At 46.3% G+C, this 25,598-nt stretch overlaps 1 protein-coding gene across 1 annotated transcript in view; it reads left to right on the top strand.

Moving 5' to 3' along the window:
* The window catches only part of LOC117006370 (acyloxyacyl hydrolase-like), a 137,117-nt gene that overhangs the window by 101,855 nt on the left and 9,664 nt on the right, over positions 1-25,598 (top strand). The window contains exons 21-24 of the mRNA XM_033078763.1: positions 3,361-3,533; positions 6,686-6,744; positions 6,825-6,884; positions 8,426-8,522. Of these exons, the coding sequence (XP_032934654.1) occupies positions 3,361-3,533; positions 6,686-6,744; positions 6,825-6,884; positions 8,426-8,522 (389 nt within the window). The remainder of the gene's footprint in view (positions 1-3,360; positions 3,534-6,685; positions 6,745-6,824; positions 6,885-8,425; positions 8,523-25,598) is intronic.

Below are 25,598 nucleotides of genomic sequence, written 5' to 3'. Positions count from 1 at the left end.
AAATAATGAGCACCAGAAGTCTCAAATGCTGTACACTTACTGCAAATATTAGTTGCATTTCAGATATGGCACCATTTCTCCAGCCTCTCATGCGTAAGCGCACAGATCTGCACTTATGGCATCTGCAACAAACAGCAAGGTGGTAGCAGCAAAGCAGGGTGAGCAGCAACCCACCTTGTACAAAGTGGCACCAGTGCCAGCAAGAGCGTAATGCCCCTTTATTGTATGGCAATCAGCACCAAAGAGCTGATGCACCCCTCCAGCCCTAAAAATAGCGTATGAGCAGGCAACACCTCTAGCCCTCATTCCCTGGGTGTACTAGCCCTGTGCAGCGACCCCAGGGGAATGAGGTGAGGATACCGCAATTAGTACTGGTGCTCACCCAGGCACCTTGGAGTCCTTATAGCAGAGCGAAAATCTAATGTGCCTACAAGGTTGCTTTCTTGTCATTTGGATTTAATGTCATAGCCTGGCACAGAGAGGAAATGTGAAGAAATAGACTGACATATCTGCATGACTTCAATGCTGTATGACAAGAGCAATTGGAACTATGAATATCATACTAATTTTGGCTTATGCTGACGTGTTTACTTGTGGTAGAGGCCTTACATCAGACCAATATTTTGAAATCAAGGGCTGCCACACCTGTAGGTGAAATGAAGTAATTTCAGAGCAAATCCACAGTCTTATCTCAAAAGTAGCTTGATTTGGTGGCTGTCACAAGGATAAACCTGAATCCTTCTGCTGTTTTTCAGTTCTCCCTGCTAGAAAGTCTCAAACACTTCAGCAGCACATACTGCATTAAGATAAATTTCTAGGCCCAGGAAACTCACACAATTCTGTGTGCAAAATGCAGCTCACTGAAGAATTACAAATCCTTCTAAGGGAGCATGCTTCTCCCACACAGGACTCAGCACCCACTCCCCCACTCTGAATCTAAACTTTGAATGCCTCAAGACAGAACAACAATGCTTTGGAAAGCCCCTGCTTCTGTGGTGTTCACTGACAAGAAATCAGTTCACCAGCAGCTTGCTCAGCACTGCAACCATCAGGTTTGCCCTTCTCTTACCCCTGGGAAGCTAAGAAAGAGATGAAGGACTTTCCTAAGGAAAGAACATCGTGGAGGCCAAATGGAGTCTTCTGGCCACTAAGGCTCTACAAGCAAAGAGCACAAATAAGAGGACAAAATGTGGGAACCACTAAAACAATGAGAGAGGTCATTAGTGCAATCTTCTTGCTTGGAAGGACATCCCGTCTTCCTTCTTGGCCCTTCCCTCTGAGCACCTTGGTCAGCTGAGCCACACCACCAAGACAGAATGGAAACTGTCACAAGGGCCTACTACCCAAGGTGGATGGACCCTCTCCTGACGGGATGGGACAGCCTTCTAAGGACTGTGTTCCCCCCTTACTGTCAGCCCCTGTTACAGATATGTGCACCATGAGAGCATGACAATAGATCTCAGGTGGGTTGCTGCAATAACATACAGTAATTTCACGAATACAAACCACACGGACTATAAGCCACATCTCTGGGTGTTGGCAAACATTTCGTTCTTTTTCCATAAATAAGCCGCACCCGAGTATAAGCTGCTCTGTCATTCGCAGTGAGGACCCACGTGCAACAAAGTTGCCAATTAGTAACAGAACCACAGCAGGGCGGGGTTTACTGGCTCAGCTAAGGCTGTGCAGGCTCGGCCTGCTCGGGGTTGCCAACGGGGCCAGGTGGCCCAGCTCGGCGCTGCCGCACAGCGGGGCCGCTTGGGGCCAGCCGCCGCTGCCACTGGGTTCGGTCACCCCGGCCCAGCGCTGCCCCACGGTGGCAGGCAGGTAGGGAGCTTCCCCACTCCCACGGCAGCGGGCAGGGACAGAGCCTGCCTGCTCCTGCCGCAGTGGCGGCAGGTGGAGACGGAGCCTGCCTACTTTCGCCGCGGCAGGCGGGGACGGAGCTTCCCCGCGCCCGTGGCAGTGGCGGCGGGCCGGGACGCAGCCTGCCTGCTCCTGCCGTGGCGGGCGGGGGCAGGAGCCCTCCGCTTACCCCACGGGCCACAGGGATGGCAGCACGTAGCCCCTGCCTTCCCCCCAGGCCACGGGGATGGCAACACGGGGCCCCCCCGTCCCTCCCCTGAGCTGCGGGAGAGGAGGGAAGGAGAGAGCTCTCTCGCCTCTCTCCCTGCCCCCCATGCTGCAGGCTCCACCCACGGCACAACAGAGTAACAATTTGTAACAATCGCAAAATGCCGGCTTTTACTGGCAAGTTGCTCGACTCGGCACCTCGGTTTCCACTTCTGGGGGTGGAAATGTCAGAAAATTATTCACATATTAGCCACTCCTGAGTATTAGCTGCATTTCCAGTTTGGGAGCAAATTTTTAGTCAAAATGATGTGGCTTGTATTTGTGAAACTACTGTAATTAAAGCAGTGTTCTCCAGGCAGCCTGAAGTGGTTTTGCTTGTTTGTTTTTCTTATATAAATTGAAATGTATTTCAACGTCAGGATTTCATTTCCCCCCACACTTCTGCAGCATTTACAGTTAAATACAAGAGGGAAAGGATAAACCTGAGCTGGGGAATCTGGCTTGAAGAGGTTCATGCCTGACAATGAGTCACAAAATACGGGCATTCAGTCCATGTGGAACACTGACACAGCTCCTGTACCCCAATGGACTATTTTAATCTCTAATGGACTAATTTAACGTCTCTCCAGGTTCACACATTTGTCCAGACATCTCTCCTGCCCTCCTAGAGAGCTGTAGTAAGAGGTGTAGGACATGTGAGAGACAAAGCTACCTTAGATATTCCTACCTTGCATAATCAAAGAGCATGTTGAAGGTAAGATATGCACAGGAGACTATGGGGAAAGAAGTCCTACTTTCACCCAGCCGTGATGAGGGATAGATTTTGCATCACTTCTTTGCTTGCTTTGTCTCTTCTACTTCTTCCTCATTTATTGAACAATAACTGCTTTGATTTGTTTTTTTTACCTTGACCCCCAACTTTTCTTGCTTTTACTCTCTCCTCTTCCCCTGTCTCACAGGGGAGGAAGGGGAGGAAAGAAAGCAGATGAGCAACTATGTAATGCTTAGCTGCACACTGGGGTTAACCCACAACAGGAGTCCACTCTATAAAAAAGGGATTCATTTGTCTGGTTTTGGCAGAGAGATGGAGTACACTGAGGAAGGGAGGTTTTTATATCACATTTGATTTTGGCAATGACAAGTGGGAGATATCACAGCATTTTTCTAATGTTTTATTCAGCTGACTTAATGTGGAAGAGAAGCAAACAGAGAAAATGACAGTTTGGGGTGCCCTTTTGGGGACACAGTATTCCTGATACAAAATCCTATTGGCATCCTCTTCTTTAGGGAACGTGACACACTGGCCCACATGACCACGCCCAAAGAAATGCTCTCCAATGTGGTGCAAGCTCTGCGATACTTGGATTCCCATCTTCCAAATGGCAGCCATGTGATTTTAACAGGCTTGGTAGATGGTCGCTTCCTCTGGGATAACCTGCATGACAGATACCATCCTCTAGGTAAATTTGAGGTGTTGTGAGTTTCCTCCTTGGTTACCTACCCATTCATGTTGCCTTCTCTCCTTAAAAAATCTATGAATATATTGATGACTTCAAGCAAACCTGACAGAGTAGAGGAGATATCAGAAATATGAGGCAGATATTGACTGTGCTGCAGAAGTTGGAACAACAACTCTTACCATCCCCAGTGCAGGACAGGTTAGAGTCCTATTCTGCCTGATTCCCCCACCAGTCATACCCACCCAGCTCCAAACCAGGCTTAACACATGTTGTGGTGGTGTAAACAAGCTGTTCTACCCCAGTCTTGGCCCAAAATTGTGGCCAGCATGCCTGCACTCCATCCTGATTGTTGTTACAGGTGGAGATGGGTTTGTACTTACAGTAAATTCACAAATACAAGCCGCACTGAGTATAAGCCACATCTCTGGGTATTGGCAAATATTTCGTTCTTTGTCCATAAATAAGCCGCACTGGAATATAAACCGCTCTGTGGTTCGCAGTGAGGACCCGCGTGCAACAAAGTTGCCAAATACTAACACAACCGCGGCATGGTGGGGGGTTTACTGGCTCAACTAAGGCTGTGCAGGCTCGGCCCAATAGGGGCTGCTGACGGGGCCAGGTGGCCCAGCCCGGCGCTGCCACTCGGGGCTGGTCGCCGCCTCTGGGTTCGCTCGCCCCGGCCCCACTCCCACCGTGGCACCGGCCGGGCACGGAGAGAGCGCCCTGCTCGTGGCGCGGCGCGGCACCGGCCGGGCACGGACAGAGCACCCCGGTTGCGCCGCGGCGCCGGCCGGGTGCGGAGCACCCCCTGCTCCTGCCACGGCGGCGGAGGGCGGGGGCAGAGCCCCCCCCCTCCTCCCCGAGCCGCGGTAATGGTGGTGCGGGCTCCCCCCAACTCCCCGAGCCGCGGCCATGGCGGCGTGGGCTCCCTCCCTCCTCCCCGAGCCGCGGCAATGGCGGCGCGGGCTCCCCCGTCTCTCCCGTGGGCTGTGGCAGAGGAGGGAAGAGAGCTCTCCTGCCTCTCTCCCCGCCCCCCATGCTGCCTGCCAGGGCAACAGAGTAACACTTTGTAACAATCGCGAAATGCCGGTTTTTACTGGCAGGTGCTTGGCTCGGCGCCCTGGCTGGCACGTCTGGGGTTATAAATGTCAGAAAATTATTCACATATTAGCTGCCCCCGAGTATTAGCCGCACTTCCGGGTTTCCACCAAAATTTTTGTCAAATTGCTGTGGCTTGTATTCGTGAAATTACTGTACTGACTGGTGGATGTTGTGGTAAAACTGGATGTAGACCAAGACAGAAGATTAAGTCAGAGGGTTACAAAAGACTCCTTTGATATTAGAAAAATAAATTTTCTGTCAGTGCCTCAGATTGTAAAATGCTTTGGGGCATTTTTTTCAGAGATTTGGAGGCTGCCTTTAGGAGCATCTCAGGCTGTGAATGACACAGTAACTCTGACCATTAACAGACCATTCACTCCTTGGCTTTCTAGACCAAAAGCACATATTTACATGTATTTGAGTAAAAGAATATTTTTTGCATCTGACAAGCAGGAAGGTGTTGTCATAATAGTTCTCACCAGCAAAGGGAGAGAGAAGCTAAATCACATCATTAAAATGATAGATTACAACTTCAAATTATTTTGGCAACCACTGGGTAACACAGCTTGCAACTGTGCTGTGGTTTCCCTAAGGTTCCCTAGTAATCACCAATGGAAAAGAAATCTTTCCCATTTCTCTTCCTATATTTCTCTCTCATAACCACTATATTAGTACCAATGGGGAAAAAAAAAAAAGAGAAAAAGAGAAAAATCTGACCCCTTTCGGGGCAGGGGAAACCTGTCATAATTAATTTTTAGTCACATAAATCCATTTATTCCTTTGACTGCGTGTTTATCACAGTGACAATTCTTCTAACTAACTAGGTATCTAATTATCCCAGACAACACATAACCAAATCAGGTGTGATTAACTATAGGATCAGTTGGAAAATTTTCAGAGGGGCTGATTTGCCTTGGAGGGACACAATTAATCCTAAACAGCAGGTTTTGCATCAAGGGATCCCTTCTGGTACATCTTCCAACAGGCTGTAAGCAGGTTGTAAGCCCATTTGGCTGCCAGTCAGCTGGGACCAGACACCAATCTATCTTTCTGCCAGATCCCCAGTCCCCACAACAGCCCATCCCTGGCTGATGCTTCAAGCTACAGGAATCTGGAACATCCAAATAGCCAGAACTGTTCCTAGATCTTTGAAATCCCCACCCTTTGCCTCCTGGACAGCTGAAACTGCTGCTCGGTGATGAGCAGCTGTGTGAAAGGCAGGAAAGGCTCCTCTGTATAAGGGAGCCCCTGCAAAGCAACCTGAGAAACCCATTTGGGAGAGATTATGCTGTGCAGTTATTGAAAATGAAAATTAGAAATTCCTATTTTGGTACTGCAAAAGTAATAAAGCCTGATGGGATGATCAGTGTACTACAAACAATAATACAACTAATACAAAAATGTGATAATTTAATTCCCATCTTAGTTGTAGTTACCAGAGAAGCAAAAAGAAAAAATGGATAATTATCTCAGCAAACCAGGCTACTACATAGCACAGTGAATTTTAGGGAATGTTAGCTATGTGTTTGAGTTGGTGCCTGAATTTCCTCACCCACACAAGCATATCTGCTTCCCTCCACAACAGCAAAATTTTTTATCGCTTTTAAGGCTTACCTCTGCAAAGTAAATTAGAAACTTAGGGTATATACAGGCACCCTTCAGCTTTGCAAACCCTGCATTTCTTTGGTGCGTGAGAGACAGATTAATGGGGAAATATCAGTCAAGTACTTTGGAAGTTGGCATAGGCTGTGATGACTAACCCCAAACATGAGATAAATCACCTATGAAAGGCAGGAGAGGAATGTGGGAGAGGCAGGTGTGGGGCTCTTCACACTGTGGGAACATGGGCACCCTAGGATGCCTTGATGCTTCTGCCCCTATCACGCCCCAGCTCTGTGGGTGGGAGGGTACCCTGAGGGTAGGGGGTGTGGTGGGGCTCTTGGGGTTCGTCTTCCCACCCAGGGGTGTCAGGCATGGGAATGCACAGACATGCAGAATGAAGTCACATTTGGCCATTGGGCACATGATATTTGGCTCTTTGTGCTTTGCAGGCCAGCTGAACAAGGATGTCACGTACAGTCAACTCTACTCTTTCCTTGACTGCCTCCAGGTATGGTCTGAAGCTGTAGCTTAAGAGCTCCCCTTTAATCTTGATTCTTGGCTAAAGGCCCTCTCCCCATGCTGGTCCAGGTGAGCCCCTGCAGTGGCTGGCTGACACCCAATGAGACCCTCAGGAATCTGACTTCAGTGGTAAGTCTCAATGGGGCTGCAATGGGATCACCCCAGTGCTCTGCCCTGTGTCTGAGGAGAGAAGCCAAATTGCCTCAAAGGCAACAGGTCAGAACATTTTTTTTCTTCCAAAGGCAAGGAGAAGTTGTGGAAATACCCACGCTTATTCTTTCAAATGCCTCTTAGGCTCTGGGGGGAGCATGCTCAATTTAAGGGAATTGTAAAGGTATTATTGTTACAACCTCTCAGCTACCCAAATTTATGCTCAAGGAATGTGATCTCCCCGAGACAAAACTGTTTGGATTCATGTTCTTTAAGAAGAAAATGTGCCTGATAAGAAAAGAAAGGCTTTTGAAGCAAGTGAGTTGTTGGTATGACAAGCCAGCTGCATAGATTTTTCTGACTGTGGGATGACGTCCTGAGAGCAAGAGCCTTATCCTGTTTCCATTTGGGATTTGTGCTAATCCTCCTCAGACACACTTCTGTGGAGTTAAGCACCAGACGGTGTGACCAGGGAGCATCCAGGCTCAGTGCAGGAATGGGAACAGACAGAACGGAGAAGTCTTAAAATTCACCCTAAAAATCTGGCTGCAGAAGTGTATGACACAAAATAACAGCCATCTATTTTCTTACGGTACAAGCTGATTTTTAATCCCAGCAATTCCCTGCAGCCATGTAAAAGGTGCCAGTAACCAAATATTATCAAAGGTGTCGTCTCTGTGTATGGTTGTATTTATGTTTGCATTCACTAAACAACAAAATATGGCCTTAATTTCGTCAAAGCTTACATATGTATTTAATTTTATGCCCTGTCCCTCTTGACTTTGGAGCAGGCTATTAAGCAAGTTCCTAAACTTTTGCAGGATTGCAACTTATATACTCATACCAACCATACAGAATATAGAGTACATGTAACTTCAGTCCATGAAAAATGCATATGTATGCAGGGTATGAACTAATCATTCTGAGCCTCTGTCTGAAATTGATTGTCTATGTTATTATCCAAACTGCACAATGTAAATATTTAGGAGAGCCCAATCTCTGTTATGGCTGCAGAAATTACACTGGATGTATCAGTTAGGCAGACGCTCAATGGTGGTAATTTACTCTTCTGAAAGTAAGAGTGGAATTCGGTCTGCATAGGTAAGCATTATCACCCCCAACTTAGTAGTGGCAATGACAATAGGAAAAGAGGACATTTCTCTGGTAGAAAAGTTTTGTGTTTCTTTAAGAAAGAGCTCCAAAAATGAGAAACTTATTTATATAAGTGTAGGGACAATATTAAAAGAGGTCTCCAGTGAAATAAGCATATACTGTAATAAACTTATAAAATCAGCTGAGGCCTCAGTGCAGCCTGTGAGGATGAACTGGGTACCCCAAAGGCTGGTGGTGCTCATGCAAGTACATGTTCTTATGAAGCGCCTCATTTCACCTCCAGTCCCCCAGCTGAAAGGGCAACATTAACTTTCAAATCCCTGCCTGCACATCAGTGAAAAAAGCTGAATCCATGCAAAGCAACATGAATAGCAATGAATAGTCAATAAATTGTTTGATTTTTGCAGAGAGCATTACAACTTTCCAATGTCCTGAAAGAAATAGCAAGATCTGAGAAATTTGTCAACTTTGATATTTTCTACATGGATTTCCCACTGAGACAAAGTAAGTTGCTTTTCACCCTGTCCTTTTCACAAAGCATTTACTCAAGTTCTGGTCTGCTGATGTTCCTCATATTTTGGTTCTGTGCCAGGAGTATGGTCAGTCAGCCTAGATGACTCTGCTGTCAGGGCTGTGGCCAAGGAGGTATTCTTAATGCCAACTTCTCCTGGCTTCCATGGTATCTTGGTTTACAGTAATTTCACGACTATAAGGCGCACCCTTTTGACTAAAATTTTGGCCCGAAGCTGGAAGTGCTCCTTATAGTCAGGTGCGTCTTATTTAATGTACAAAGTTCAGAAGTTTGCCAACCCAGAAGTGAGAGCCGCGAGGGGGGGCGGCGCCACAGGAGTGCCAAGTAGCGATGGCGGGGGCAGCCGCGGGCGGCCCCAGGTGCTAGGAGCAGCACTGGCAGGGAGGCAGGGGGCAGCCCCAGGCACCTGGAGCAGCGCTGGTAGGGAGGCGGGGGGTGGCCCCAGGTGCCAGGAGCAGCGCAGACAGGGAGGCATTACTACATCATTACTTTGTTGCGTGTGGCACGCTGCCAAAAAAAAAGTGCGCTTTATATAATGTACAAAGTTGCTAAATTTGCCGACTCCCGGAGGTGCACCTTATAATCCAGTGCGCCTTATGGTCTGAAAATTACTTTAGTTTAGGTTTGCCAATTTTAATATACAGTAATTTCACGAATACAAGCCGCACTGTTTTGACCAAAATTTTGCTCCCATACTGGGAATGCGGCTAATATTCAGGTGCAGCCAATATGTGAATAATTTTCTGACAGTTTCAACCCTGGGAGTGCAAACCAAGTCAGTGCAAACTGCAAAGTCGAGCTCCTGCCAGTAAAACCCTGCATTTACGTGGTTGTTACAAACTGGTTACTTTGTTGCACAGCGGGTGGAGCTGCTCTGTGCAGGCAGCACAGGGGGTGGGGAAGGTGGGGCAGCTCTCTCCTGCTGGCCCCACGGCTCGGGGGAGGCAGGGGCTCTCTCCTGCTGGCCCCATGGCTCGGGGGAAGGTGGGCAGCTCTCTCCTGCTGGCCCCACGGCTCAGGGGAAGTAGGGGCTCTCTCCTGCTTGGCCCCATGGCTCGGGGGAAGCAGGGGCTCTCTCCTGCTTGGCCCCATGGCTCGGGGGAAGCAGGGGCTCTCTCCTGCTTGGCCCCATGGCTCGGGGGGCCCCCGTCCCACGTGTCGCTGCCGCAGGAGCAGGCAGGCTACATCCCCGGCTCCCATCACCACCACAGGTGACGGCGGGCTCTGTGCCCCCCCTGCCACTGCGGGACAGCGCCGGGCCGGGGTGACCGAGCCCAGCGGTGGCAGCGGCCGGCCCCGAGCGGCCCCGCCGAGTGGCAGCGCCGAGCTGGGCCACCCAGCCCTGTCGGCAGCCCGAAACCCTCATGGCCCGGCCCGAGCCAGTAAACCCCACCCTGCCACGGTTCTGTTACTAATTGGCAACTTTGTCGCACGCGGGTCCTCGCTGCGAACGCAGAGCGGCTTATACTCGGGTGCGGCTTATTTATGGACAAAAAATAAAATGTTTGCCAACACCCGGCCATGCGGCTTATACTCAGTGCGGTTTGTATTCGTGAATTTACTGTACTCAATTTCTGTTGTGAGATAGGATTAGAAGCAAAACCAAGGCAGGCTTAAAACTTAAAAGGATATTAAGAAAAACTTTATTAGCACACAAAAAAATAAGAAATTCAGAATAAGATCTTCATACCACTCCCTCTGCCCCTCCCACACCTTCTCATCAACAACATACTGAGACACTTCAGTCAATCCCTCACTTAAGTATTCTTTTCAGTTCACTTCAGGGAGAGAAGTTAATTCTTGTTCAGCTATACGGATTTTTTTTCCAAGAGAAAAATAAAGTTCTCCCACGTCTTCACTTTTCACAAATAGCAGCCACCCAGGAAAATCTGGAAATCATGAAACTCCTCCCATCTTCACAGCCTTCCTGGAACCGTGTTTGTGGGCCATGTCAAACTCATGGGGTATTACTTTTAAGGGTAAACTGTTCAAAAGGAAGAATTCTCCCTGTTATAAATGAGAAACAAAGTCTCAATTTGTAGCAAAATTTAGATTGCTTTTTTTTATATAGACAGAGCAAAGCAGCACTGGGGAGTGGTGACTACCTGCTCCATGCTCCATTGAATCTCTGCGGCAGCTTCTTCTTACAGTGTGCGCTCGTGGTTATCAATAATTTTTGTTTTCTTGATGTCATAATTTTTCCAACCAAACAGTGGTAGTCGAAATAGACATCTGTGTAGAGTCTCTGGGAGTCAGTCCCATAGATAATCACCTGGTCTTGGTAGATAAAACTGCCAGAAATCAGGAAGTTCTGGTCTTGTAGATAGGCAGTCATTGATAAAACAAAGGCAGGAAGTCTGATTTTGCAAAATCAATCAGATTATTGGAAAGTCTGACTTTACAAACTTGCAATAGATAGAAATTATTTAGAAACATAATATTCATGACAGGGGGATTTAAATAGAATGGTTTAATCACATTTTTCCTCCATCAAGGGTCCATTCTTCATTTCAGACCTTAGTATTTTGGTTTATACAAACCCCAATACTTCTATGATTAACACAAATCTTTTATCAATTATCACATCTCCATCCCTCTTTTCTCTGTTCATACTTCATTCTCAGGAGCAGAAGTCCCCCTTTCCCTTGAGGAAAAGGATCTTCCCAAACACTTCAACCTCCCCATGTCTTTTTCCATGGTTTATAGGAATCTTCAGTGCAGTACAGTCCACCCCCATAGCTTACAAAAAGGTTTTCAGCCAACCTTCACAGCGTCTCCTCAATCTCCTCCCATTTGGAAACCTGACTCCTACTTCACTGACTTTGGTGTATTCTTTCTGTACTTTTCCTCGTATTCAATGGAGGATGGGAGGTCTGCAAGTTTTATCTAGCATTGGAAGGGTTAAAATTTCACACAGAAGATGCGGGGGGCTGGGCCAGGCCATGTTGGAGCCATGCCAGGATCTCAGGCTGCCCGGGCCGGCTGGGGAGGGGGTCTGGACGAAGTTGCAAAGTCCAGCAAGCAAGTGCATGGAAGGGCTCCACCAAAACGAAGTCCAGCTGTCTTTCCCCCAGGCCGCATGGCTGGTTGGGTGGCCCTGGCCAGCCCGTGGCTGCTCCAAGCCGTCGGCAAGGCCCTGCCGAGCCGTGGCTACACTGGGCGGAGGGCGGGCTAGGATCTTAGTGTTAGATAATAACCGAATTAAGCCAAATTAAATAGTAAAACAACAATTTTTATTTTTGCAACCAAAAATATGGTCCTGGGAAGCCACAAACGAAATGAACAACATTGAGCACAGGGATCAGTGCCGGGTGAACACGCCACGATGATCTGGCCTCTATCGCACTGATAAATCACCCAGAGGCTAGTCCTGCTCCCTTGTACTCTGCAGAGCTAGCCTGAGGTGCTATCGTGTAGAACAGGGTAAGATATACAGAGGCTCTTTCCCAGGGTTTACTCAATTTATTTCTTCATGGCTTCTGAGGGGAAAAAGAGGAAATTCCTCAAGGTCTGGGGTCTTTTCTAGGGACGGGAGAGGGGAGGAGGGAACCTTTGGCTTCTTGCCAATCCCATTGCAGAGGGTCAGTCCATAGGCTTTACAGGGGTTACAGGGTTACAGGGACATACCATTCTTAAAGCATCTGGGTACAGGGTTACAACATCGCACCAGATCTCCTCCGTGTTCACAAACGCCATCCCGGGGAGCCCAGTTTTTATACAGTTTTTCTGGCCTGAGGAGAGAGTCCCCTTTGTTTCTGCTGCAGATTCTCATACTCAGATCAAATTCTTTTCTTGATGCTGCCCTGGACAAAAATCCTTCCTGCACGTTGATGAATCCTGATGAGGACTGTGTCTGCTCCGTACTGATGTGTAGTTTTCCTTGAGAGGATTGACTTTCACTTACGGGAACTGAAGCTTTGGAATGTAATTTTTCCCAGTGGAGATGACTGAATTTACAGGAACTGGCATTGGTATGGGGGTTACTCCCAGGAACCTCCTGGCTATCTCATATGTGGTACTTGTCATGTTTTTTTAATCGATGATCTTTTCCTGTTTGGTTGTCGAGTGGTTTCAGGATCATTGAGCTAGATGTGTTGATATGCTAATTAAGGCCTTTGTCTATGGCTCCGGGTGCTGGTGTGAGTGGCTGAAAAGTTCTCTTATTTTATTTCTTTATTTTATACAACCTTCTTATATCATATAAACACGAATTATAACAACATATATCACAATCCCTCCCCTTCTATATAACCAAATTAATTCATGTTCCCTTCTCAATCTTCTTCATATTCATCACTGCTATCCCATCCCTCATTGACTCTTCTTGATAATCCATGTAAGGGAGATTATTTTTCCCTATTTGTTCTTCAAATTTTGCAAGTGCCTCTACTGCACTGGCATCCACTTCCCCTTCTCCCAATTTCAGTAATTTGGATGCCTTACCATTCACTCTCCCAAATGCAAGTTCTGGGTCCATGGGCATAGCGGCTATTTGCATGCCCTGCACTACTGAGTGTATTAATCTGACGAAACAAGGTATCAAGCATGGTAGGAAGATGACTCCAGCTACTGAGCACAGGATAAAGAATACAATCTTTTTCCACCATGCTCCGGAGAACAACTGTTCCCACCAAGATGCCCGGAGAATGGAATTCCAATTTTGGACCGGGACATGTGCCACCCTTTTTATTTCTGCAGCAAGATCTCTTATAGTTTCCCCATAATCATCAGTCTCAACACAGCATTCTGATTCATTAAACTTCCCACAAACCCCTCCTTCTTCAGCTAACAAGTAGTCCAGGACTATTCTATTTTGATACACAAAGGCTCGTATCTGGGAGTGCTGTTTTGCTAACAATTCGAGAGCATCTGAAGTGTAATTGGACACAATTTCTACCACTGCCTGCAGCCTTATTAGCCTATTTAGCAGGTATACTGGAGTCCGATAACTCCAACTCCCATCCTGCCCATTTTGCAGGACCATAATATTCTATTATTCTCTCAGCTGGCCATTCTTCCCCTCCCCAAGTTTGGCTACCACCCACATCAGGGAGTATCTTTCTCAATCCTCTTTTTTCCCTTTTCAGTGTCTCATAGAGGGGTGCCCCCAACATCCCACTGTCAGATCTTGGCAAGGCAAAGAAAACAGGCTGAATTATCCCCAGAATGCATGACCCCTTCCACCTTTGTAGTAATTCACCATATGCTTTCTTTCCACACACCCAGTATATCCACACACCCAGGAGCTTTCCAGGTAATTTCTCTGCTTTCTGGTTTGGTCCAATAAGTACTTAACTCCCCTAGTGATTGGTAAGGGTTAGCTCCAGAGCCTTTGTTTCAACAAAGTCCAATTCTGTCACTCCATTCACAATTACTTCTTTTTTGTAGGCTCCAGTACCCAGCAGGGGGTTCTGGTTGCCAAGTTTTGCTTTTGTTGTTTGAGTTTACTGCTAGGGTGGAGATGCATGGGGTGTATCCCACCACCTCCATATATTCCTTGCCCTTCCGACTGATAAAAATGGTCCCAATTACTCTTTAAGACTCAACCCTCGGGTCTTCGGATTGACTTTGAAATTTGTGTTTTGTCCCACCTTAGGAGCTGCTCTGGAGTTAAACTCTCACCTTTCCAGGGCCATTTTTCTGCTGACTTGAGTCCTCCACAAATCCAGCAGTTGGACAATCCTAATTCAGTTGCAATTTCTTGCATCAAATCAATAAACAAATTTTTGTCCGAGCTTGGCAAACCAAAATTGTCGCTCTATTTTTCTAGTAAATCATATTGCTCACTTAAGGTTCTCAACCTTTCCTGTTCTAGTCTCCTCTTTCTCATTTCTAACTCCTGTCTTTTCATTTCTGAGGCTATTTGTTCTATTTTGCTTTCAGGATCCATGCCTTCCTTGTTTCTGGAGAAACAAAAAGTGTTATCAAACTGGCCACAAACCCGTTTGTTATTTTCTTCAAGTAGGTCATTGATGACTGGTTTACTGTCCGAGATCAGTCTATTCTCAAACCTCAGATTTTTGCCCACCCAGTATGTTTTCCCTTCCATGACACACATATCTAATCGGGTATTGTCATAACACAACTCATTCACCTGAAAATAAGCCACAAATACCGGCTTATGTTTTCCCTCCACCCACACCAAGTGATTGCATTGTTCACAAGTGGGAAGAGGTGTTTGATTGCCATTTTTCTTCTTGATATTGTGAGCAAATGTCTCTGACTGCCCTTTCCCATGTCTTGCCTTGAGATCATAGCACATTATTTTCTTTCCCCATTTACACTTCACATACTGAGTGCCATTAAAGGTACAGTACTCCTCCTTTCCTTTACGGGTGCAGTTGCCAGGACAGAGTGAGTTGGCGTGCTAATTAGTGGACATCCCCCACACACATTGTTATGGCTTTGTGCCGCAGGGCTTGCAGAATTCCTTGGGTATGTGTTAATTGGTGGGAACATGACTAGGCTCAGGTTCACCAGGATTCCCCATAGGCGCACTTCTCTGCCTCTGCCTACGCCCACTGGGTTGCTGCCAGTGGTGAGGGAAACCATCTTCTTGGCAGCAAAGGTATTCTTCAGGGGACCAACGCAAAGTCCGAGTTGCATATCACCTCTTAAAGACATCCCACCTTGATAATTTTATCATGTCCGTCCAACAAGGTACCTTATTTGTTCTCCGGCACTCTACTCTTAAAATTTCAGCCCTGCAATTTAGTTTTTCACTAATCCCGTGCTGGTATAAGAGAAACCACTCTACAGAATCCAATTCAATGATATTCAATTCAGTGGCAAGTACTAGAATTTGGTCAGTCAGAGGAAGCTCTTCTTCAAAACACTTAGTACAGAGCCCTCTAGGTCGGATGCCCCGTACACAATGTGTAACCCAAACACCATGACACATCTGGCACCTGAAATGAACAAAAGAAAAACACCTGCATCTGGAAACTATACACCTTATCCGATCTAGGTTGCTCATTAGCTTGTTCGGCACAATTTTATCTTGAGGTCTCCAGGAGAGGAAGCCACTTTCCACTTGGGTGCTTCTTCGGTTGTCTCTATCTTTTTCACTCTGGAGGCGTGTATCCAGCCTTTCTCTGCTCTCCGGACTGCTGAGTCTGTGGTTAAAAGAAAAGGACCTTCCCAGCGAGGAGAGAGAGAAACCTCTTTCCAGGTTTTAATGAGGACCCAATCTCCCGGCTGTATTTTGTGTATGGCGAACCCCAAAGGAGTATTTTGTATGACAATTCCCTGTTTTCGCAATTCCTGTAAATGTTTATTTATTATTATCAAGTAGGGCTGTATTTGTCCATCTTCTATTTTTGGATGTCCCACTGGCATCCCATGGTGATAAGGCATCCCATATAACATTTCAAAAGGAGATGGTCCTGTCTCAGAGTGAGGCATCGTCCTAATATTTAATAATGCTAAGGGGAGGCATTTTGGCCAGGACATTTTTGTTTCCATTATTAATTTTGATAGTTGAGCCTTTAAGGTCTGATTCATTCTCTCAACTTGTCCAAAACTCTGGGGATGCCATGGTGTATGATATTACCACCAAATTCCTAGGGCCTCAGCCAGTTGTTTAATAACATTTGAGGTGAAATGTAATTCTTGATCTGAGTCTATATACAGTAATTTCACAATTATAAGCCGCACTGAGTATAAGCCGCACTTCTGGGTTTCAGCAACTTTTCATTCTTTTTCCATATATAAGCGGCACTTGATTATAAGCCGCATGTTACAATACAGGGTGTGATAAAAGGTAGCTATTCTATCACCATCTGTTGAGGGTGGGGGCAGTGATCCTTATCTCAATGGCAGATATTCTGCTAATGGGCCATCCATTGAAACCAGGCAGAGCATTGTTCTTTATCTTTTCACAACCCTTCCTTCCTCCAACAAGTCATTTTCTGCTAATGGCCCACTGAGTCCCACTGTGTGACTGATAAAATTACTTCATCCCATTGGAAGTTGCTCCAGCCAGGGGGAAGAGCCCAACATTTCTTACCAAGATAAAAACAGAGGTTTTGGGACACTAAGGGAGCCCCTTTCTCCACTGGACTCCAGAGGAAAACTGGATTTCTCCACATCACCACTGGACCTCCAGAGGGAAACTGTACCTTCTACAGGAGCACTGCTTCAACTGAATCACATCTGTCACTGCAGGAGGATGCAGCCACCATTTAATCAAACTGCTACCAACACCCTGCCTGATGGGGTGTCAGGTTGTACTCTGACTTTGTCAGGGTTTGGAGTTTGTTCCTTTGTAGTACTGTATTTCTATTTTAATTTCCCTAGAAAAGAACTGTTATTCCTAATTCCCATATTTTTGCCTGAAAGCCCCTTGATTTCAAAATTATAATAATTTGGAGGGAGGGGGTTTACATTCTCCATTTCAAAGAGAAGTTGCTGCCTTTCTCAGCAGACACCTGTCCTCCAAACTAAAACAGCAACTTTTTGTTCTTTGTCCATATATAAGCCGCACCTGATTATAAGCCGCACTTCAGGCTTGGACCAAAATTTTAGTCAAAATGGTGCGGCTTATAATCGTGAAATTACTGTAGTTGAGTATACCATACTGGGGGATTACAGTAATTTCATGATTACAAGCCTCACCATTTTGACTAAAATTTTGCTCCCACACCGGAAATGCAGCTTACATTCAGGGGCAGCTAAAATGTGAATAATTTTCTGACATTTCCAACCCCAGAAGAGCAAAGAGGTGCTGAGCAGAGAACCGGCCAGTAAAACCCGGGTTTACGTTATTGTTACAAATTGGTTACTCTGTTGCACAGCTGGTGGAGCCGGGATGCCTGCTGCAGGAGGGGGAGGGAGGCAGGGGAGCTCCCTCCTTCCCTCCTCTCCCACAGCCCGGGGGAGGCAGGGGCTCCGTGCTACCATCCCCGCAGCTCAGGAGGGAGCAGGGGCTCCGTGCTGCCATCCCCGTGGCTTGGGAGGGAGGCAGGGGCTCCATGTTGCCTGCCGCCACAGAAGTGGGGGCGTTCCTTCCCCTCCTGCCGCCACCGCCATGGGTGCCAGTGGGCTCCGTGCCCCTCCTGCCACCGTGGGGCAGCACCAGGCCAGGGTGAGCGAGCCCAGAGGCGGCGGCAGGCCCCGAGCAGCCCCGCCGAGCCAGTAAACCCCCACCTCCGATCCCGCGACTCTGTTACTATTTGGCAACTTTGTTGCACACGGATCCTCGCTGTGAACGACGGACCGGCTTATAACTGGGTGCGGCTTGTGTATGGACAAAGAAGGAAATGTTTGCCAACACCCGGCGATGCAGCTTATAGTCTGTGCGGCTTGTATTCGTGAAATTACTGTATTTCTTCCAGAAGAAATTTAGATACTCTCTGGGCTGTAGCCCGCGAGCTTGGGTAAGCTTCTACCCAATGAGGTATTTTGTCTACTCGTACCAGCAAGCTTTATACCTCCCAACCTTTGGTAACTCAGTGAAATCCACTTGGATTCTTTCAAATGGATGATAGGCTATAAGGCAACTACCCCAAATGACCTGTCGTGTCCTGGCTTTGTTAACCTTTTTGTATATCAGGCAGCCCTGCACTTCCTGTTTAGCTAATTCATAATTCCCCTTACATCCAAAGAATCTCAGAAATTGTTCTGCCAGACCCTGTGATCCCCAATGTGTTTGCAAATGTAGCCTCTTTAGAATTTTTCTGGTATAATCCTTAGATATTAATTCCCTCCCATCTGGTAATTTTCACTTACCTTTTTCTAATATACCTCCTATCTTTTTGTATTCTTCAATCTCTTTTTGGAAGAGAAGTGGGATATCTCTGAGTCCTGCCTTCCCCGAATTCTGTGGTACTTACCGTTAGTAGTGCTGCATTTTTTGCTGAATTGTTTCCTTTGATCCAAAATTTTATTCCTGTTTGATGTCCCTTCACATGCACGACCGAGATTGCTTCTGGCTCCTGGACAGCCTCTAGGATTTGCTTTATTATTTCTCCATGGACCAGTCCCCATCCCCAAGTATTTATTAGGTCCTCTTTCTTCCCAAATTTTCCCAAAAGTATGAACCACCCCAAAGGCATATTTTGAGTCTGTAAATATCGTTCCTCTCTTTCCTTTTAATCTTTCTAATGCCCATAAAACTGCATACAATTTACACGCCTGAGCTGACCAACTTGCATTTAGGGGTCCTGATTCACCTACTTCTCCTGTTTTCCCATCCATAATTGCCTATCCTGATTTTCTTTTTCCCTCTATCACTCTTGCTGGACCATCCACGAACCATTTTTCCCCTCCTTTGAGTTCCTCTTCTTCTAAGTCCATTCTGATTTTTATCTGTAGTTCCACTATTTCAGCACACCTATGGGTTGGTCCCTCCAATGCTTCCCCATACAGAAATTGTACTGGATTCAATGCAGTGGTTGTTCATAGTTCTAGATCATGTGAGTTTATTAGTATAGCTTCATATTTTAACAGCCTAGTGTCCCTGAGCCACTTATCTGTTTTTTGTTGCAATATACTCCTTATATCATGTGGGGTATACACCACCAGTGAGGCCCCAAATGTTACTTTCTTCGCTTCTTCTACTAACAATGCTACTGCCACAATTGCCTGTAGGCAAGTGGGCCAACTCCTGCTTACCAGGTCCAGAAACTTTGACACATACCCCACCGTCTTCTTAGCTCCTGTCCACTCCTATGTTAAAACTCCATAGGCAGTATGGTTATTAACATCTACAAACAACTGAAATGGCCTTTTTATAGCTGGGAGATTTAACACAGGAGCAGTCAAGAGAGTTTCTTTCACCTCCTTGAACTCCTCTTCATCTTGTTCTGTCCACTTTACCTTATCCGTAGTCGATTTCTCATATAGGAACTTTACTTTCTCACTGTATCCCTCAATCCACTGCCTGCAATAGCCCAGGAGTCCCAGTAATTGCCTTACCTCCCTTTTTGTCCATTGGGAGGGTAAAGATATAATCCCTGCTATTCTCTCCGGGTTCAGTTTCTTCTTCCCTTTACTAACCAATGCCCCAAATATTTAACCTCTGGTTCAACAAACTGTAGCTTTGATTTAGAAACCTTTAATCATTTTTCTTCCAAAAAATTTAGCAGCTTTATGGAGGTTGTCCTGACATCCTCTTCCTCTCGACTGGTCACCAGTAAATCATCTACATACTGTAACAATTTAGTCCCTTCCCCCAGCACAAATTGGCTTAGCAGCTGTTCCAGGGTCTGACCAAAGAGGTTGGGTGAGTCCACAAATCCCTGAGGCAAAGAGGTCCATCTATATTGTGGCTATTGGTGTCTAGGTCCTCCCATTGAAAGGCAAAATGGTCCCTACTGTCCTCAGCCAGGGGACAAGACCAAAATGCGTCTTTTAAATCTATTACACTGTACCAGATGTCCTCCGGAGAAACTTTATTTAATAGAGTGTATGGGTTTGGGACTGTGGGAAACAAGGTCTTGGTTCTCATGTTTACTGCTCTAAGAACTTGGACTAACCTGTAGCTGCCATCAGCTTTCCGGACTGCTAGGATAGGAGTGTTATGCCTGGACATACAAGGTTCCAAAGTTCTTTTGTTTAAGAGGTCGTCTATGACTGGTTTCAACCCTTTTCTTTCTTCCATAGAGATGGGGTACTGTTTGACTGTAATGGGTTCCTCTGGTTTATCTATTTCTATGTGTATGGGTTCAATTTCTAATTTCCCCGCCTCCCCTTGCTTGTGCCAAACCTTTGAATCAATTCTTTTTTCATCTTCTATTGTTAATCTGAATAGACGCACCATAAGTCTGGAACCCTTCACAATCAAGCTTATCTCCAACAATACCATGAAATCCCTCCCCAATAAATTATAATCAGCTTCTTCAACAAATAGCAGATTCCCTAAACAATTCCATTTCAACATCTTTAATGACAGGCACCTTAAAAGGTTCCCCCTTTGCTCCAATAACCATCACAGTTTCCTTACTTTTTACACATCCTGAGGGCAACTGTTGAATGGTGCTGCGCTCCGGGCCAGAATCTACTAAAAATACCAAAATTAATTTCTGGGGTCCTATTCTTAGCTTTACCAGGGGCTCCTGGGATGTTCTGGACCCTAAGTGAAAGAGTCCCTGACACCTGTAATCCTCCTGAAACATCTTCTCATCTTTTATTCTCTTTTTACAGTCCCTTTTAAAATTACCCCTTTTCTTGCAGTAAAAGCACTTCAGCACTTCTCCCTGGCCGTCCGTCCGCCTGTTTCTTCAGGGGATGGCTTCGTTTCTTCCGGGTCTGCTGATTCGGCACCGGTCTTGGGTTGCCTTGGGTCTACTCCTGTCTCTGGGCTTATCTCACAGCAGTCACTAATACTTTAGCATTTGTCTTCTGTTGCTCTATTTCCCTTTTCATATAAACCCTCTGGGCCTCCTTTAATAACTCCTGCAATCCCTTCTCCTGCCAACCCTCTATTTTCTCAAGCTTTCTCCATATATCCTCCCATGATTTTGCAACAAACTGGGTTTTTAGGAGGATTTCTCCTATAGGGGAGTCGGAATCCGTTCCTGAATACATTCGGATACTTTTTTTCAATCTCTCCAGCCACTCAATTGGGGACTCCTCCCTCTTCTGACATTCCCCGAGTGCCTTACTCATGTTCTGCCCTTTCGGTACCACCTCCTACATGCCTTGTATCACTATGCCCCTTAGCTCTACCATTCTTAGCCTGCCTTCTTCCATGTGAGCGTCCCACGACGGTCTCATGCTGGGCCACCTCTGGTCTCCTTGCCCTCCAGTGGGTTTCTGCGCTCCCAGTCCTGAATCGTGGCTTGCCTAATCATTTCCCATTCTTCCCTAAACAACGACCGTATGGCATTAACATCATCATAGTGTATATACTGGTCCCTAGAAATTCGTCCAAGCGGTCAGCCACCCCTATTGGGTCATTCATCAAATTACCCATTTCCCTCTTAAAGGCTCTCACATCCCCGGTGTTTATCGGTACATGTACAAAACCAATAACTCCCAGGGCAGTGGGTACCTGCCTTAAAGGAAGGATTTTACATCTGTCTTCTTCCTCCTCACTATAGTCATTACACACCTTTCTCATTTTGTGGTGCGTCCTGTTGGTGAGTGGGGACCCAATTTTCCCAGCGGCAGGGATCGTTCATTCCTCTGTGTTTGGGGGGAGGAGGAGGGGGAGGAGGTGGTGGTACCGTGGGTGCCGGTTCCTGGGAGAGTCGGGCTCCCAGGGTTGCCTGGGCTGGCATAGATTGGTACGGGAAATCCGTGGGTGCGGAGAAAGGTGCCAAGGCAGGGAGGGGTTGGGGTGCAGCAAAAGGGGCCGGAGCTGGGAGTGCAGGATTTAGGTATGGGGGTGGAAGACTATTGAGGGGTTCCCATGCCTCACCTGGAGATGTAACATCCTTGCAAGTTTTGACTGGTGTGATTCCATAATTTGGCATAATCTTTTTCCTCTCTTACCTGTGGGTATTTTTTGCTCACGTGGCTGATTAAGGCCAGGCAAACCCATCTCTCGAACATACCGAAAACAGGCCAAATTACGTGCTCCCTGATTTCCTTGCCCCCCCAAACCTCTATGCAATAGTGAATCAACTTTTCCTTAGACTTATTTCTCTTACCAGGACTCCCCTCCCAATGTTCTATCATCCAACCCAGCAAGCTGTCTCTTGGGATCTAGGGCAGTTTAACTTTTTTTATCTTTTTCGGTTTCTCCAGGGTTTTTCCCTGGCGTTTGTTCTTCTTCTGTCCCATTCCCTTTTTTAAAAAAATTAAAAAATTCCAAGCTACCTTATTATACCTTCTTACCGTGTTTCACACCGGAACCTTCTGAATCTAAGAAGCACCAAACTGCAGTTTAAACTTTATTTATTTATTTATTTCAATTTTCCAATCTACTCACTTCCCGCGGAGAACCGTTCCATGGAGTTTTCAAAAGGAGACGAGTTCTCTTCTTTTCCTGGGCTTGAACTAGCCCCTGGACCAAGAGGTTTACCAGTTCCCAAATCCTAGGGAACGTACCTTCCCTCCCAATCCTCCCTGTGACCGACCTCCAAAACACCCTTAGTTTTAGGCTTGACACACAAGAAAGAGTTCTTACACGTAATGTTCGCTTTCCCCGTGACCGACCACGTCCCTCACGGGATGGTGGAACTGTGATCTTGGGGTCCGGACTCACTCTGTGATCAGATCACATCTCACCCACGTGCTCGGTCACACCTCACTCAACCATGCAATACTTATGGTTCTTTTTCCTGCATGGATTCTTCGTGCACGTCGAGTTTTATGATTGAAACAAAGTTGCTGAGGTTATCTGAGAGCTCAGGGCCTGTCTTCTCCCTTTTCGATTGTGGCTCTGGTTTTAGTTCAGGTTCCTGACTGGTTCTGGGGAGTGCCCCAATTCCGCCAGGTCGCTGAAATCAGCGAGGCACCTCCTGAATGGAAAAGTGGGTCCCTCCCGAACCCAAATCAGGATCGCGTCGGGGTCCCTAGATTGTTATAGATAATAACTGAATTAAGTTGAATTAAATAGTAAAACAACAATTTTTATTTTTGCGACCAAAAATACGGTCCTGGGAAGCCACAAACGAAAAGAACAACACCGAACCTGGGGATCAGTGCCGGGTGAACACGCCAGGATGATCTGGCCTCTATTGCACAAATGCCATCCCGGGGAGCCCAGTTTTTATACAGTTTTTCTGGCCTGAGGAGAGAGTCCCCTTTGTTTCTGCTGCAGATTCTCATATTCAGATCAAATCCTTTTCTTGATGCTGCCCTGGACAAAAATCCTTCCTGCGCGTGGATGAATCCTGTATGGGGGCTGTGTCTGCTCCATATTGATGTGTAATTTTCCTTGGGAGATTTTCGCTTACAGGAACTGAAGCTTTGGAATGTAATTTTTCCCGGTGGAGATGACTGGATTTACAGGAACTGGCACGGGTATGGGGGTTACTCCCAGGAACCTCCTGGCTATCTCATATGTGGTACTTGTCATGTTTTTTTAATCGATGATCTTTTCCTGTTTGGTTGTCGAGTGGTTTCAGGATCGTTGAGCTAGAGGTGTTGATGTGCTAATTAAGGCCTTTGTCTATGGCTCCGGGTGCTGGTGTGAGTGGCTGAAAAGTTCTCTTATTTTATTTCTTCATTTTATATAACCTTCTTATATCACATAAACACGAATTATAACAACATATATCACATTAGCAACAAGCCTCTCCCCCGACCTGACAATCAGGGCCCCAGGTTGAGAACGGGGGCTCACCTGGCGGCTTCCTGAGCCCAACCCTGCCTGGCTGGAGGTGGGGTGGGCCTGGGCCAGAGTTACCTTGTGAAACGCCAGAAATGAACGAGAGTGTTTTTCCAGAGTTTGCTTGCTTCAAAATGTGAGTCACAGATCAAACTAACTTCTCCAGTTGGTTTTCTCAGGCTATCAACAACCAAACCAGCCTCCAATTGGTCCCACCAATTCACAGAGGAAGTTCTCATAGAGAAAATCCTCTGAGTGTGCCCTCCTCCTAGGTGCCTTCAATGCAGAACCAGCACATATGGTTGGGGTAACAATGCACCTTTTCTGAGACAAGATCCCACCACCACCTTGGCACCACAGTCTCCCTGCTGGTCCCAGCTGCTGGCACCCACAACCCCAGTGATGCACAGCACACTGGCCACTTTCTCTTAGGTAGCAAGGTAACAAGGACAATAGACATGCCTCTGATAAGGCCTCCTGCTTGTTCACTGCATCTTCTCAGGCTGATGAAGAAAAAAAAGAAATCTCATACCATATTGGTCCTTAAGATTTGGTTTTACTTTTGAACATTTCTTTTATAGCAGGTTATCTAGGTTGGAGATGCATACCTGCAGTAGTCAAAGTGGTCTTCATGAGATGTAGTTTCTTTCATCACAGGCTGGGCTTCATGCTGCCTCCTCTGGGCTAAGCAGTGTCTTGGGAAGGAGACCTTTTCATCAGCCATTTTCCTGCCTCAGTAACACAGCTCTCTCACTGTTACCAAAAGTAGAAGGACCTCTCCCAGGATTAACTGACATCTTTCCTATGTTTCTTTAAACACCTACATACTAGTGTAACTTTTGATTTGAAGAGCTTACAAAACTTGTCTGTCTGTGATCTTTAGTGACATTAAGTAAGTGCATTACCTAAATCACTTTCTTCCGTAACTGACACTTGAAAATAAATTAAAACATCCAGGAAATATTTGTTGTTATGCCTGAGTGTGAGCAGACAGTGTCCCTGTGGGGTTGAGGACCAACACCTGCCTCTGAATCCCTCTCAGCTCTTCTTTGCCTTCCAAGATACACAGGGGTCCAACTTGAGGCAACACCCAGTGTAAGCTTGGATATATCACAAGGAGAAACACATTCTTTAAAAATGGATCAGCATGAGATGAGGGATTGAGTTGGGCAACATATTTCAAATAGTTAGACAGTGATGGGAAAGTAAGAAAACAGCTTTTTATTTCTATATCCAGTCTGAACTTCCCATGTTACAACTTGTCTCTTCCTTCTCCCAGTGTGCACTGCTGTGAAGAGACTGGCCCCATCCTCATTGTCTTCCTACAGGCTCTTCCCTGGAGCGGACCATCCCTGTCCCTCAGCCCCCATTCCTGGGGCAAGAGCTCTAGCCCTCTCCACCTTGGGGCTTCTCCCAGATAGCCTGAATCTTTACATTCAAAAAATAGTATGTAATAATTAGGAAAAAAGCTTGATCTGCATTTTCTTGTTTTTATATTCACATAGAGAGGTAGTTCCATGTGGTCCTCATTGAAAATTGGGGACTATATTTTAAATCCCAGTATGCAGATATCTATATACAAAACCACAAAGGGATAGAAGCATCCTGTCAATATTTTAAAATGTACTTCTGTAATGCTTCTTCCCATTACTGCTTGGCTGTCTTTGAAAGCATGAAGCTGCCATGGTACCTAACATTATTAAAAAAAAAAATCTACTTTTGCAGACAAATCCTATCAAAATTCAGAAACTTATTTTATCTTACATGACCCAATTCACGAAGTTGGTTCTGGGTCTCATGAAGACCATATGGAGGAGAAGGAGGTAAA

This window comes from Catharus ustulatus, chromosome 1, assembly GCF_009819885.2.
Source record: "Catharus ustulatus isolate bCatUst1 chromosome 1, bCatUst1.pri.v2, whole genome shotgun sequence".
Taxonomy (NCBI): domain Eukaryota; kingdom Metazoa; phylum Chordata; class Aves; order Passeriformes; family Turdidae; genus Catharus; species Catharus ustulatus.
Note: the sequence above shows the minus strand (reverse complement) of the source record. Positions and strands in the feature narration are given on the sequence as shown.